This window comes from Cebidichthys violaceus, unplaced genomic scaffold (assembly GCF_023349555.1).
Source record: "Cebidichthys violaceus isolate CVI_PGR_0920_01 unplaced genomic scaffold, fCebVio1.0.p SCAF_31, whole genome shotgun sequence".
In the NCBI taxonomy this organism is placed as follows: domain Eukaryota; kingdom Metazoa; phylum Chordata; class Actinopteri; order Perciformes; family Stichaeidae; genus Cebidichthys; species Cebidichthys violaceus.
The window spans coordinates 781,122-796,918 of NW_027176495.1; the positions used below are offsets into that span (position 1 = coordinate 781,122).

The 15,797-nt window shown below is 37.6% G+C and overlaps 1 protein-coding gene across 6 annotated transcripts in view; it reads left to right on the forward strand.

Moving 5' to 3' along the window:
* syne1a (spectrin repeat containing, nuclear envelope 1a) overlaps nt 1–15,797 on the forward strand; it is a 123,313-nt gene that overhangs the window by 104,988 nt on the left and 2,528 nt on the right. For 5 of the 6 annotated variants that reach the window (XM_068724679.1, XM_068724676.1, XM_068724680.1 and 2 more), the window contains 16 exons: nt 1,509–1,671; nt 1,933–2,120; nt 2,382–2,532; nt 3,062–3,244; nt 3,464–3,601; nt 4,057–4,248; nt 4,557–4,875; nt 5,373–5,441; nt 5,875–6,008; nt 6,097–6,223; nt 6,324–6,535; nt 6,859–7,065; nt 7,180–7,308; nt 7,476–7,739; nt 7,859–7,948; nt 8,545–8,603. In XM_068724679.1, coding sequence (XP_068580780.1) covers nt 1,509–1,671; nt 1,933–2,120; nt 2,382–2,532; nt 3,062–3,244; nt 3,464–3,601; nt 4,057–4,248; nt 4,557–4,875; nt 5,373–5,441; nt 5,875–6,008; nt 6,097–6,223; nt 6,324–6,535; nt 6,859–7,065; nt 7,180–7,308; nt 7,476–7,739; nt 7,859–7,948; nt 8,545–8,603 — 2,625 coding nt within the window. The remainder of the gene's footprint in view (nt 1–1,508; nt 1,672–1,932; nt 2,121–2,381; nt 2,533–3,061; nt 3,245–3,463; nt 3,602–4,056; nt 4,249–4,556; nt 4,876–5,372; nt 5,442–5,874; nt 6,009–6,096; nt 6,224–6,323; nt 6,536–6,858; nt 7,066–7,179; nt 7,309–7,475; nt 7,740–7,858; nt 7,949–8,544; nt 8,604–15,797) is intronic. The other variant, XM_068724678.1, reaches the window with a different exon arrangement.

A 15,797-nucleotide genomic window follows, 5' to 3' on the forward strand; every position in this document is an offset into this window, starting at 1 on the left:
GTCACTCACTCACACGCACACACACACACACACACACACACACACACACGCGCACACACACACACACACACACACACACACATGCGCGACTGTTGGGGTTTTCTTTTTTTAACCTTGGGAGAGCAACAGTTGAGGAGTCACAGTTGTGCCAGCCCACCACTACCTGCTTGCCCTCCTCCCCTTCTGCACAGAGTTTAGAGTGAGTTCCATGTGGAGCACACAGACGAAAGAGAAGAGTGTTTGGATCAACACCGCTACGCTTCCTGACAACAACGTTGTCTTTGGGAATACCGCACCCCCCCCCCCCCTCTCCCATGGTTTTGGATTTAGGGACGGATAATATGGCAGGATGCCCGAGTGAGGATCTGCCGGATTGTGACTGCGATGTCAACAGGCAGGACAAACTTGAGAATTTCTGTTGAAACATTTTTTTTTTTTAAGGCTGCATTGTGCACGACAAGAGTCTACATTCTTGAAAGTGCTTTCCTCAAAATAGATTATGTGTTATTATCCAACTCCTGCTATGTAGAATAATCTTTTCTAGGAGTATGTATGAAGAGTGCTCCAGCTTCCAGATAGGAATGTTTTATTAAGTATGTTTCTGCTCTGCATAGAGCGACGGCTTCTTTCTGCCATCTTTATTTTATTTATTTCGTTTTTTCTGAACTCTGTGGAACTCACTGTACTGTCCCGTGTAGTAACCTCCACGGGACAGTACACTGAGTTCCACAGAGTTCAGACAATAGCAGGAGTGTGACTGTCGTTGCTACTGAGGGTGTAAACCTGACCCAGTCAAGCTGAGCAACCTTCTACAAGAAGTTCAAACAAAGGCTGCTTTCACTTCAGTTATGTGCAGCTTGTATTTAACCAAGGACTAGTGTGTGCAGTAGATAGTGTGTGATGCTATCCTATAATGTAAACTGTGAAATTACCGTCTCCTTCAGCATATTGTGAGATGCCTCAAAGCAGGTTTAGGAATGTTGTGAATGTGGTGTGCAGCTGATACCATGCGGCACATAACCATGCAGTGATGGTAGAGCAGACCTGCTAGATGTGTCTATTGTTACCAGATCAGGGTCTTTGGTTTGTTCATGTAATATTAAATGACATATTCCCACTTATGTAGGGTCAAGTAAGGATTCGTCGCTTCCAAATATGAGTAAAACATGTAGGAAAATTTTTCCTGTTATACATTATTTGTGGTTACATATATCCAACTCTACAAAAATAAAACAGAAATAATAACAACTTCTAAGAAAAGTATTTGATCCTTTCATGCATTTTAAAAACCTTTCCATGCCTTTAAATCCAGTATTTCTTCTGATTTTCCTTTATTTGATGCTGCGATCAGTGATGTTTCCAGTTATATATTTACAGCATGTTTGTACGGTTTGTTGTTGAGCAAGTTGTACAAAGATCTGGTTTACGACATGGCACGCCTCAGTGTTTACAGCTGTACCGTCAGCGGACGCTGACTCACTCGCTCTTTGACTCCGTTCGTCCTCCAGGGTGAAGAAGCTGCGGGAGACCCTTGTGGCCGTGCAGCAGTTGGATAAAAACATGAGCAGCCTGCGGTCGTGGCTGGCTCACATCGAGACAGAGCTGTCCAGGCCCATCGTCTACGACACCTGTGACGACCGGGAGATTCAGAGGAAGCTCAACCAGCAGCAGGCAAGTGGGACAAACACACATTCCCAAGCAGAACAGTTTATCGATGTTCTAAAAAGCCTTTGAATTCAAAATGAGTTCCAAAATGTTTGATTAAGGAAATGACGTCATGTCTTGCATGCATACTACAAGACATATGCAGGCTCTGATGTACAAGCACCATCACAGACACAAAGAAGCACAAGCAGAAATGCTGAAAGCTACATATACAGCCTTTTAAGTACTGCAAAAATAATGTAAGTTATCGTTGTGACCGACTTGCAGGAGCTGCAGAGGGACATAGAGAAGCACAGCACCGGAGTGGCGTCGGTGTTGAACCTGTGTGAAGTCCTGCTCCACGACTGTGACGCCTGCTCCACAGAGACGGAGTGTGACTCCATCCAGCAGGCCACCAGAGGGCTGGACCGACGCTGGAGGAACATCTGTGCCATGTCCATGGAGAGGAGGCTCAAGTCAGTGCCTCTCTGATACAGTCAGCTTTTATACATATCTGCATTCATATGCATCTTTTGTCTGGTTTAAGGGTTTTGAAATTGAGACATTTGCATATTGTGAATGGGCAATTCAGTATTTTAGATGCATGATAATATATCAAAATGCACTTGATACCAACCAGATCCCACTGCCTTCTATGGTATACTATAATCTACTACTAATCATACAAGTATTAAAGACGTTTGACGTGACATTACTCTGCAATGGTATCTGTGCAGGATTGAGGAAACGTGGAGGTTGTGGCAGAGGTTTCTGGACGATTACTCCAGATTTGAAGATTGGCTGAAGACCTCGGAAAGAACAGCAGCCCTGCCTAACTCCTCTGGAGTTCTGTATACCGTCGCTAAAGAAGAGCTGAAAAAGTTTGAGGTTTGTCCATTTCACTTTCGTCATCAGAATGTCTTGTAAATTACAGGTTTTTGCATGTATACAAGCTGAATTGGTAGCTTGTGTTAAACGTTGTGGTTTTTAAAGCGTCACGTCAGACATTTACATTTCTCCATGTGAGCAATAGATCGTAGAAAAAAAGGGAGAGGAGTGTCGTGTTGCTCAAACTCGTCTGCTCTGGTCTGCTCAGCTGCTGCAGTCTGTCTCAGTGCGCATTCCTGCTGCATGGCCTGGGCCACCATGTGTGCCTGATTGGAAAGTTCATTTAAGTTCCAGATTGATACGTATTTCAAGATTTTGAGCTTCAACATTTAATGACCGCTTGTTTGGGGTTTTTTGCATTTTCTTTCTCGCTGCAAAACAGAAAACATGTTTACAGATTTTATGGCCATCTGTCGTCCTTTTTTGAGAAAAATGTAATATTGCATGTGTGTTTCCAAATACGCGTGTCCCTGTTCAGAGCGTTAATTTGTGTGTGTTTGGATATGTGTGTGTCTTTTTGTTGTCGCAGGCCTTCCAGCGTCAGGTGCAGGAGTGCCTGACCCAGCTGGAGCTCATCAACAAACAGTACCGTCGCCTGGCCCGGGAGAACCGCACTGACTCGTCCTGCCGACTCAGGGAAATGGTGCACGATGGGAACAGGCGATGGGATAACCTGCAGAGGAGGGTGGCCGCCATCCTACGCAGACTCAAGGTAGCATTTGTTTTACATTGTTGGCTCAGTGACTGACGTTTGGAAGAGTTAGTTATGCAACGTTGGTTCTAGTAGAACAGCTCCCCGTTAGCTCTGAACTCTTCTATTATTCCATCTGACCACATGCTGCTGAGTTTCTTAAATTTGATCAATGATCTAGTTTAGTTCAAAAGATAAAGAGAAGCACTGAAGTATATTTGTCTCTTTGTGTTTATTCAGCACTTCATCAGCCAGAGGGAGGAGTTTGAAACGGCACGGGACGTTATCCTGGTGTGGCTGACTGAGATGGACCTCCAGCTGACCAACATAGAGCACTTCTCTGAGTGTGACGTTCAGGCCAAGATCAAACAGCTCCGGGTAAGACGGACGCATAACACAACCGCTGCAAGAACACTGTATTCAACACTGTATTCATCATAGTCTAAGATGACGACTCCACCAACCAGCACAATAGAAAGTACAATAAACAGGGTATCTATTAATATATGTTTTGTTTTGTACTGTAACCATATTGCTCTGCAGTTTATTATTGATTATTCTGTCCGAGAGATTAGATGAAAATTCATAAGATGGGGTGAAAATGTAATGATGGTGCGGGGAAAAAATAATAGTTTACAATTAATATTAAACGTAGTCATATAAGTGGACTTTAAAAACTCTTGGCTCCAGTACTGAAACCAATATTTGGTTAATTGATTATTAAGGAAAATGACCAAATATTTGCTGGTTAAAGTTGCTCAAATACAAAGATGCTTTCCCTTCCATTGCTAGATGCCGTTCTCTGACCTCTGCTATCTGCATGTGCTTCTCAGGCTTTCCAGCAGGAGATCTATCTGAACACGGGGAAGATTGACCTGGTGTTCAGACAGGGCGAAGCTCTGATCGAGAAGAGTGAACCTCTGGACGCAGCCGTCATCGAGGAGGAGCTGGAGGAGCTGCAGAGATACTATCAGGAGGTTTTTGGACGAGTCGACAGATACTACAAGAAACTCACACGACTGCCTGTGAGTAAAGACAAACGCACATCAGGTAGCATGCAGAGGTGCTTTATGTCATCCCGCAGTAAAACGGTATTCCTCCGGTAAGGTAATAAGAGAGATTACAGGTGTGATTCTTGCAAAGAGGCAAGAGAATCCGATTTTCTGCACTCTCACATTTCTAAGTTCAACAAATTTAGTAATTCTATAACTTTTCCAGTGGCTAACTCTGCATGTTCTGTGTTATTTTGCATTTTCTCTCATGTTTGCATTTTTTTTCTGTACCTCCTATCATCTGGCTTTCCTTCTTCTACCGATATTTGCGCGTCTCCCAGCTGGTAGACGACGAGCTCGACGGTTCGGACAGAGAGCTGGACTTGGAGGAAGGCGGCGAGCTCTCTGAGCTGCAGTGGGGCGACTCCTCTCTGCCCCGGACGTCCAGCCGCCCGGCCTCGGGTACGACTGCCCTCACCCGGGCGGATCGCTCGGGACGTGACACCCCGGCCAGCGTGGACTCGATCCCGCTGGAGTGGGACCACGACTACGACCTGAGCAGAGGTCTGGACAGCCCTGGAGGACGAGGCCCAGGGGAGAGGAGCCACGGGCGAGAGGAGGAAGATGAGTATCTGAGGACGGCTGTCACAGTGCTGTCAGGTTGGTGAAATCAAATTGAGTATATGTACGAATGCAGATAAGCAGTCAAATGTGAACGTATGGTTAGTTATGTGGCCACAACAGTCATGTGCTGATTTGGAGTATTTTTTTAAATGAATATCATGTCATTGATTTATGTTTAATAGAGTTGATCAGGTAGAAATGGTCAGAGAGGTTCAGTTTCCTCTCGAACATGGGAAACAACAAGACATTCAGTCTGCCGCTTCAAAATCATAAATCATAAAGCAATAAATTATTCCACAAACATGTCTTTCCAGTATTGTAATGTGTCAACATGTTGCTGTGGAAGGGGAATCTCAACCAAAAAGTCTTCAAATGAGGTCCAGTCTTTTCTATAGATCTGGTATAGATCAGTTTCTCTCAATGGCATTGAGAGTTCTGAGCTGAACATCCCGATCAGTGTCAACTCATTAACAGATCTTTATGAATTCATGCCCACATTGTAAGTAGTGTATGTTGTATGTCTCTCTTCCCAGATGTAGTTATCCCAGAGAGCCCAGAGGCCTATATAAAACTGACTGAGAACACATTGAAATCGTCCTCTGGTAGGAAACAGCAGCCCTCTGGTTCTGATAAAGGAATGCCACAGCATGACATATGAGAGCATGCCATAAACATCGACTAAAACACCGCTTCTTTTTTATTATTATTTTCTTGTACCACACAAGGAAGCATCATTCAAACTGCATGTCCCACCATCCAGAGAAACCTTGGCATATTAAATGTGACATTATTGCATGCCGAAGTCCCGATCACTAAATGTTAATCTCAACCATTGCTTTTTTTACTTTTTAAGTTCACAGCTAATATTGTTATTAATATAATAAAAACCTGACTTCTGTGTTGTTTTCTGTTATTTTGCTTTTCAGACTAACGCATGCCATCGCAGAGTCAGTCTCCACGCCAACAGCATGCTGATAAAAAAAAAGCAGTCAGTCCTCCTACTGTTCTTGACCTCGTTTGTGGTCTTTTGTGCAGGTGAGCCGGGCCAGCTAGAGGCCAGTCTCAGACAGCTGGATCAGGCTTTGGACGCAGGTCGATACCACCTCCAGCAGAGAGAGTCCACCGTCAACAGCTCCAGCCCCGACGTCGACTCCACATACATGGGCTACGTGAGTCTGCCACATTACGACGTGCACATGGCATCGTAATAAGTTTTATTTCAAGCCAAAACGTATGTCATTAACATCGTCCCTCCAGATGCGTCTGATGGGAGAGTGTCGAGGCAGTATAGACGCCGTGAAGAGAGCGGAGGGAGAGCTGACTGAAGACGAGGATGACATGCCAGGACTCACCAACCCCACCAGCACAGACGCTCAGAGTGCAGGTCAGTTACATACAAACGCACACGTGTAATGATAGATTCCACCCTCCCATAAATACTGCGTGAGCCATGTTTAAATCGATGCGATCCGTTTCCCTTTCAGGCGTGATCGAGCGCTGGGAGCTGATCCAGGCTCAGACTCTGAGTGAGAAGCACAAGCACAAGCAGAACCTGCAGCAGTTGCAGCAACTGATTTCAGATCTGCAGACCATGCGGCGCTGGTTGGGTCAGTCCGAGGCTGAACTCAACCAGCTGCGAGGGCTCGATCTCAGCACCGACATCCACACCATCCAGCAGAGAATCAAGAAGCTCAAGGTGCGTTTCCTTTGGGTCTGTCTCTGTATCGGAGCAGCAAGAGTTTCTCCAGCAATGTTGAAAGTATTTGTACTTTAGGCCAGAATCTCAATGCAGCAGAATAATCAGATTTCCTGGAAGCTGTTATGAACTCCTGTTGGTTGCATTTGGAAATTGGAACCATCAGTTGTGCAGCATCAGCTTTTGGACATCATGTTTTCTCAGCATACTCTATCTTGTAGCCAGTCAGTCTGGCCCGGTTCATGGTTCAGTGTCAGTATAAATAATCGACCACACGTAGACGCTGTCTTGATTACTTTCCCCTTTTGACTCACGTCCCTCAGGAGCTGCTGAAAGCGGTGGATGCCCACAAGTCCGAGGTCTTGTCCATCAATCTGAGCAGTGCAGAGTTCCTCCAATCGGAGCCTGACTCTGAGGAGGCGTGGGAGCTGAGGGACGGGCTGAAAGAGATGAACACGCGCTGGGACCGGCTCGGTACCTCCCTGGAGGACTGGAGGAGAGAGCTACAGAGGGCGCTGATGCAGTGCCAGGTACGAAGAAAATCATCCCGACTTTTTTAATTACTCAATATGACACACTATACTCTGACTTTATGTCATAACAATGCCAAAAACACATAGCTAATATCAACGATGCCATTTCAGGAGTTCCACGAGATGAGCCACGGTCTGCTGCTGTGGCTGGAGAACATCGACCGCAGGAGGAACGAGGTGGTGCCTTTCCCCCCCAAACTGGACCGCGAAACACTACGAGCTCATCACAAAACACTGACGGTACGTCTTACTCCTGCTTTTTAAATATTAATCTCACCATTAAACCGTATCATTAATAAAAATGTCTTGTGACAAATACTATTAATAAGAAAAATACAGAAAAATATGTTTAGAAATATAGAAATAACTAAGCATTTAAGCCAAAGAGGTCTTTATTTTTCCCGCAGAAAATCAAGCGTGAGCTGCTGGACTCGCAGCAGAAGGTGTCGTCTCTTCAGGAGCTGTCGGCTCAGCTGCTGGTCAACACCAAACCTCCGACGCTGCTGCTGCAGTCCAAGGCCTCGGAGCAGATCCAGGCTCAGGGCAGCGAGTGTCTGGAGGCCCGGGAGAAGGTGCACGTGATCCTGAACAGGCTGAGACTGCTCCTCAGGGAGGTCAGCTCGGACCTTCAGGAGCTGGAGAGGAGACTGGAGACCGCGGACGCGCGGCAGGTCAGACCAACGGCGAATAATAGAGCGAATGAATGAGGGGTCGCTCTATGTCTCTCCATTTGGACTATTTTTAGATCTAAACATTGTGGTGACTGCTGCTGTTTTGGTTTGTTTTTCAGGATTGCGTACCGTTGCCTGTTGGCAAATCAGAAATCTGTGGATCAGCTGGTCCCGAGTCAGAGGTGACGGTCCAAAGTCGCAAACGATCGGTAATGTTTCCCCCTCATAATGTTCCCCCCCTCGCTAGCCTCCATAAAATAACATCACAGTCACCTTACTTCCTTATTCTCACTTGACTACCCCTTTTATTTTTTTAATTGATAATATTAATGTTCTCCCTTTTTCAATTGCTGTACTCCCCCAACCCTCCTTTTTTGAGATGTTCTTGCTGCCCCACACCATGTCGATCTGCCAAAAAATTTACAAGAAAACCTGGCTTTTCGTTTCACGTGATTAAAAACTGCTCTGTCATAGTTCAGCTCTCATTTTGGAATTCATGTCTGAAAGAAATTACATTTTCTCTGTTATAACGATTTAACTTAACGATTAAGCATATTTCATTCTGTTGGTTTTGTTTGACTTGAACTAATTTAGTCTAGAGAAGCCAGATTTCTTGGTTCTGAGAGTCGATCACCGTCATTGATTATGTTGCTGCTCTTTTGTTGTTAACGATTCCTTCTCTAGCGATGTTATGGCTCTTTATGTTGTTTGTTTTTTCTCTCATCTGAGGCTTTGTCTTTATTTGCCCTTGACTGAAACATTCTTTTCTTTCTTTTTACCCCTCCCTGCTCATTACGCGGTTCAGCCTCGAGGCAAAAGTAGTCAGGCCCACCCGGGACACCCTAAGAGCGGCCCGCGCCACAGGTACCTCTCTCCTGGACTCTAGAAACACGGGACGATGATGGAACCACAGCTATGCCTAGAAACGTGATTTTTCTATTCATTCAATCCATGAGAAAAATCATTCAATCACATTAAGCTATGTTTTACTCATTGCAAAATATATGAGATTATTAGATCATTTTGATTTTTGGCTTCTTTAATTGATTGTTTTCCGGGCTTTAACCCTGCGTTCCATGATCCTCCCTTATTCTAGAGAACATGTTATCAGCTCTTAAACGAGTGGGGAATCGCCTACATCAGGCCGCTCCCCTTCTCCTTTAAATGTTTTATTTCACTGCATCTCTTTGCTGCTTTTTGAATGGCATCATGAAATATTGCCTTGTCATATTTTTTTTGTCTTTCCTCTCTGGGTGACTGGAGCACTCTCCTCCACTAGATGTCATTATCCGAGTCCCGGTGACCCCTCAGCCCTTGTTCCTTTAGCTCTGTTTTTCTTTCTCCTCGTTTCCTTCCTGTTTTATTCTCTTCATAGTTGAAAGGAGGATATGATCCAATAACTCCTGCTTTTCCTTTTTTTCCTTCTACCTTAACTCCCACCTTGTTTCCTATGTTTGGGCTTTTGGAAACTGAAATCCAGCAAAGCAGGAGGGGTTACCATGAGCTACATATATGAACACACACACACACACACACACACACACACACACACACACACATATACACACACAATGTGTTCATGTTGCTCGTGCGTGCTTACAGCAGCCGTATTGTAGCATCCAGGACCGAATGATATTGGGAGGCTTTAGAGTGAGAGAGGCTCGTCGAGGATGAGTTGCATACGAACATGCTGTTACTTCCCTTGAGTCTTGGCTTTAACCGAGGAAATCTGCAGCGCGGCATTTCTCCTTCCTCTGTTTGGAATGAGACGTGGCATTGAACTCTTACACACTCGGCTCACTGGGAGCGTTTCCCCCCCAGTGAGACGCAGCCGGCTGTCTACGAGTGTTTGTGGTCTTCTTAGTGTGTTTGTGCCTGTTGTGTGTGTGTGTGTGTGTGTGTGTGTGTGTGTGTGTGTGTGTGTGTGTGTGTGTGTGTGTGTGTGTATGCAGGTCTACTGTACACGTGTGTCTCTGTGTTCAGCTTTGTCACTCTCTCTGATGGTTGAATCTGGTTCTATTTGCTGCATTTTGACTTTCCTTCCTGTTGAGTGTTTGTTGAGGCTTCATTCTTCTGTCAGACGTGGGTAAAGTAGTATTTGCAAACACGTTTGTTTTAGCCTTTTGAAATACCAGAATTGCCAGATTTATTGCAACTACAGATTATTTTTATATAAAAGATAAAGTACATTTATAAAAAAAATGTTTGACATAAAATTGACATTTTTTGACTTTTTGGTGAAGTTCATTACGAAATTCTATGCTATTAATAAAATGGTCATAGTATAGTCTGTCATAAACAAATCATAAAATGGTCATAGTATAGTCTGACATAAACAAATCATAAAATGGTCATAGTATAGTCTGTCATAAAAAATCATAAAATGGTCATAGTATAGTCTGTCATAAAAAATCATAAAATGGTCATAGTATAGTATGTCATAAAAAAAAGTCATAAAATGGTCATAGTATAGCATGTCATAAAAAAAATCATAAAATGGTCATAGTATAGTCTGTCATAAAAAAATCATAAAATGGTCATAGTATAGCATGTCATAAAAAGTCATAAAATGGTCATAGTATAGTCTGTCATAAAAAAAATCATAAAATGATCATAGTATAGTCTGACATAAAAAAAGTCATAAAATGGTCATAGTATAGTTTGTCATAAAAAAAGTCATAAAATGGTCATAGTATAGTCTGTCATAAAAAAAATCATAAAATGATCATAGTATAGTCTGACATAAAAAAATCATAAAATGATCATAGTATAGTCTGACATAAAAAAAATCATAAAATGGTCATAGTATAGTCTGTCATAAAAAGTCATAAAATGATCATAGTATAGTCTGTCATAAAAAGTCATAAAATGATCATAGTATAGTCTGTCATAAAAAAAGTCATAAAATGGTCATTGTATAGTCTGACATAAAAAAAGTCATAAAATGGTCATAGTATAGTATGTCATAAAAAAAATCATAAAATGGTCATAGTATAGTATGTCATAAAAAAATCATAAAATGATCATAGTATAGTCTGTCATAAAAAAGTCATAAAATGATCATTGTATAGTCTGACATAAAAAAAGTCATAAAATGGTCATAGTATAGTATGTCATAAAAAAAATCATAAAATGGTCATAGTATAGTCTGTCATAAAAAAGTCATAAAATGGTCATAGTATAGCATGTCATAAAAAAAATCATAAAATGGTCATAGTATAGTCTGACATAAAAAAAATCATAAAATGGTCATAAAATGGTCATAGTATAGTCTGTCATAAAAAAGTCATAAAATGGTCATAGTATAGTCTGTCATAAAAAAGTCATAAAATGGTCATAGTATAGTCTGTCATAAAAAAGTCATAAAATGGTCATAGTATAGTATGTCATAAAAAAATCATAAAATGGTCATAGTATAGTCTGTCATAAAAATGTCATAAAATGGTCATAGTATAGCATGTCATAAAAAAAGTCATAAAATGATCATAGTATAGTATGTCATAAAATGGTCATAAAATGGTCATAGTATAGTATGTCATAAAAAAGTCATAAAATGATCATAGTATAGCATGTCATAAAAAAAGTCATAAAATGATCATAGTATAGTATGTCATAAAAAAAATCATAAAATGGTCATAGTATAGCATGTCATAAAAAAAATCATAAAATGGTCATAGTATAGTCTGTCATAAAAATGTCATAAAATGGTCATAGTATAGCATGTCATAAAAAAAGTCATAAAATGATCATAGTATAGTATGTCATAAAATGGTCATAAAATGGTCATAGTATAGTATGTCATAAAAAAGTCATAAAATGGTCATAAAATGGTCATAGTATAGTATGTCATAAAAAAGTCATAAAATGGTCATAGTATAGTCTGTCATAAAAAAATCATAAAATGATCATAGTATAGTATGTCATAAAAAAGTCATAAAATGATCATTGTATAGTCTGACATAAAAAAAGTCATAAAATGGTCATAGTATAGTATGTCATAAAAAATCATAAAATGGTCATAGTATAGTCTGTCATAAAAAAAATCATAAAATGGTCATAGTATAGTATGTCATAAAAAAGTCATAAAATGGTCATAGTATAGTCTGTCATAAAAAAATCATAAAATGATCATTGTATAGTCTGTCATAAAAAAGTCATAAAATGATCATTGTATAGTCTGACATAAAAAAAGTCATAAAATGGTCATAGTATAGTATGTCATAAAAAATCATAAAATGGTCATAGTATAGTCTGTCATAAAAAAAATCATAAAATGGTCATAGTATAGCATGTCATAAAAAAATCATAAAATGGTCATAGTATAGTCTGTCATAAAAATGTCATAAAATGGTCATAGTATAGTATGTCATAAAAAAAATCATAAAATGGTCATAGTATAGTCTGTCATAAAAAAGTCATAAAATGGTCATAGTATAGCATGTCATAAAAAAAATCATAAAATGGTCATAGTATAGTCTGACATAAAAAAAATCATAAAATGGTCATAGTATAGCCTGACATAAAAAAAATCATAAAATGGTCATAGTATAGTCTGTCATAAAAAAATCATAAAATGGTCATAGTATAGCATGTCATAAAAAAAATCATAAAATGGTCATAGTATAGTCTGTCATAAAAAAATCATAAAATGGTCATAGTATAGTATGTCATAAAAAAATCATAAAATGATCATAGTATAGTATGTCATAAAAAAGTCATAAAATGGTCATAGTATAGTCTGTCATAAAAAAGTCATAAAATGGTCATAGTATAGTATGTCATAAAAAAATCATAAAATGGTCATAGTATAGCATGTCATAAAAATGTCATAAAATGGTCATAGTATAGCATGTCATAAAAAAAGTCATAAAATGGTCATAGTATAGTCTGTCATAAAATGGTCATAAAATGGTCATAGTATAGCATGTCATAAAATGGTCATAAAATGGTCATAGTATAGCATGTCATAAAAAAAGTCATAAAATGGTCATAGTATAGTATGTCATAAAATGGTCATAAAATGGTCATAGTATAGTCTGTCATAAAAAAAGTCATAAAATGGTCATAGTATAGTCTGTCATAAAATGGTCATAAAATGGTCATAGTATAGTCTGTCATAAAAAAGTCATAAAATGGTCATAGTATAGTCTGTCATAAAATGGTCATAGTATAGTATGTCATAAAAAGTCATAAAATGGTCATAGTATAGTCTGTCATAAAATGGTCATAAAATGGTCATAGTATAGCATGTCATAAAAAAAGTCATAAAATGGTCATAGTATAGTATGTCATAAAAAATCATAAAATGGTCATAGTATAGTATGTCATAAAAAATCATAAAATGGTCATAGTACAGTATGTCATAAAAAATCATAAAATGGTCATAGTATAGTATGTCATAAAAAAAATCATAAAATGGTCATAGTATAGCCTGACATAAAAAAAATCATAAAATGGTCATAGTATAGCATGTCATAAAAAAAATCATAAAATGGTCATAGTATAGTCTGTCATAAAAAAATCATAAAATGGTCATAGTATAGTATGTCATAAAAATGTCATAAAATGGTCATAGTATAGTCTGTCATAAAAAAGTCATAAAATGGTCATAAAATGGTCATAGTATAGTCTGTCATAAAAAAGTCATAAAATGGTCATAAAATGGTCATAGTATAGTATGTCATAAAAATGTCATAAAATGGTCATAGTATAGTCTGTCATAAAAAAGTCATAAAATGGTCATAGTATAGTCTGTCATAAAATGGTCATAAAATGGTCATAGTATAGTATGTCATAAAATGGTCATAAAATGGTCATAGTATAGTCTGTCATAAAATGGTCATAGTATAGTCTGTCATAAAATGGTCATAAAATGGTCATAGTATAGTATGTCATAAAAAATCATAAAATGGTCATAGTATAGTCTGTCATAACAAAAATCATAAAATGGTCATAGTATAGTCTGTCATAAAAAAATCATAAAATGATCATTGTATAGTATGTCATAAAAAATCAAAATGGTCATAGTATAGTCTGACATAAAAAAAGTCATAAAATGGTCATAGTATAGTCTGTCATAAAAAAGTCATAAAATGGTCATAGTATAGTCTGTCATAAAATGGTCATAAAATGGTCATAGTATAGTATGTCATAAAAAGTCATAAAATGGTCATAGTATAGTCTGTCATAAAAAAGTCATAAAATGGTCATAGTATAGTATGTCATAACAAAAATCATAAAATGGTCATAGTATAGCATGTCATAAAAATGTCATAAAATGGTCATAGTATAGTCTGTCATAAAAAAAATCATAAAATGGTCATAGTATAGCATGTCATAAAAAAATCATAAAATGATCATTGTATAGTATGTCATAAAAAATCAAAATGGTCATAGTATAGTTTGACATAAAAAAAGTCATAAAATGGTCATAGTATAGTCTGTCATAACAAAAGTCATAAAATGGTCATAGTATAGTCTGACATAAAAAAATCATAAAATGGTCATAGTATAGTCTGACATAAAAAAATCATAAAATGGTCATAGTATAGTCTGTCATAAAAAAAGTCATAAAATGGTCATAGTATAGTCTGACATAAAAAAAATCATAAAATGGTCATAGTATAGTCTGTCATAAAAATGTCATAAAATGGTCATAGTATAGCATGTCATAAAAAAAGTCATAAAATGGTCATAGTATAGTCTGTCATAAAAAAGTCATAAAATGATCATAGTATAGTCTGTCATAAAATGGTCATAAAATGGTCATAGTATAGTCTGTTATAAAAAATCATAAAATGGTCATAGTATAGTCTGTCATAAAATGGTCATAAAATGGTCATAGTATAGTCTGTCATAAAAAAAGTCATAAAATGGTCATAGTATAGTCTGTCATAAAAAAGTCATAAAATGGTCATAGTACAGTCTGTCATAAAAAAGTCATAAAATGGTCATAGTATAGTCTGTCATAAAAAAGTCATAAAATGGTCATAGTATAGTCTGTCATAAAAAAGTCATAAAATGGTCATAGTATAGTCTGTCATAAAATGGTCATAAAATGGTCATAGTATAGTCTGTCATAAAAAGTCATAAAATGGTCATAGTATAGTCTGTCATAAAATGGTCATAAAATGGTCATAGTATAGTCTGTCATAAAAAGTCATAAAATGGTCATAGTATAGCATGTCATAAAAAAAGTCATAAAATGGTCATAGTATAGTATGTCATAAAAAATCATAAAATGGTCATAGTATAGTATGTCATAAAAAATCATAAAATGGTCATAGTACAGTATGTCATAAAAAATCATAAAATGGTCATAGTATAGTCTGTCATAAAAAAGTCATAAAATGGTCATAGTATAGTCTGTCATAAAAATGTCATAAAATGGTCATAGTATAGTCTGTCATAAAAAAAGTCATAAAATGGTCATAGTATAGTCTGACATAAAAAAAATCATAAAATGGTCATAGTATAGTTTGTCATAAAAATGTCATAAAATGGTCATAGTATAGTCTGACATAAAAAAAAATCATAAAATGGTCATAGTATAGTCTGACATAAAAAAAATCATAAAATGGTCATAGTATAGCATGTCATAAAAATGTCATAAAATGGTCATAGTATAGTCTGTCATAAAAAAAATCATAAAATGGTCATAGTATAGTCTGACATAAAAAAAATCATAAAATGGTCATAGTATAGCATGTCATAAAAAAGTCATAAAATGGTCATAGTATAGTCTGTCATAAAAAAGTCATAAAATGATCATAGTATAGTCTGTCATAAAAAAATCATAAAATGGTCATAGTATAGTCTGACAAAAAAATCATAAAATGGTCATAGTATAGTCTGTCATAAAAAAATCATAAAATGATCATAGTATAGTATGTCATAAAAAGTCATAAAATGGTCATAGTATAGTCTGTCATAAAAAAAGTCATAAAATGGTCATAAAATGGTCATAGTATAGTATGTCATAAAAAATCATAAAATGGTCATAGTATAGTATGTCATAAAAAAATCATAAAATGATCATAGTATAGTATGTCATAAAAA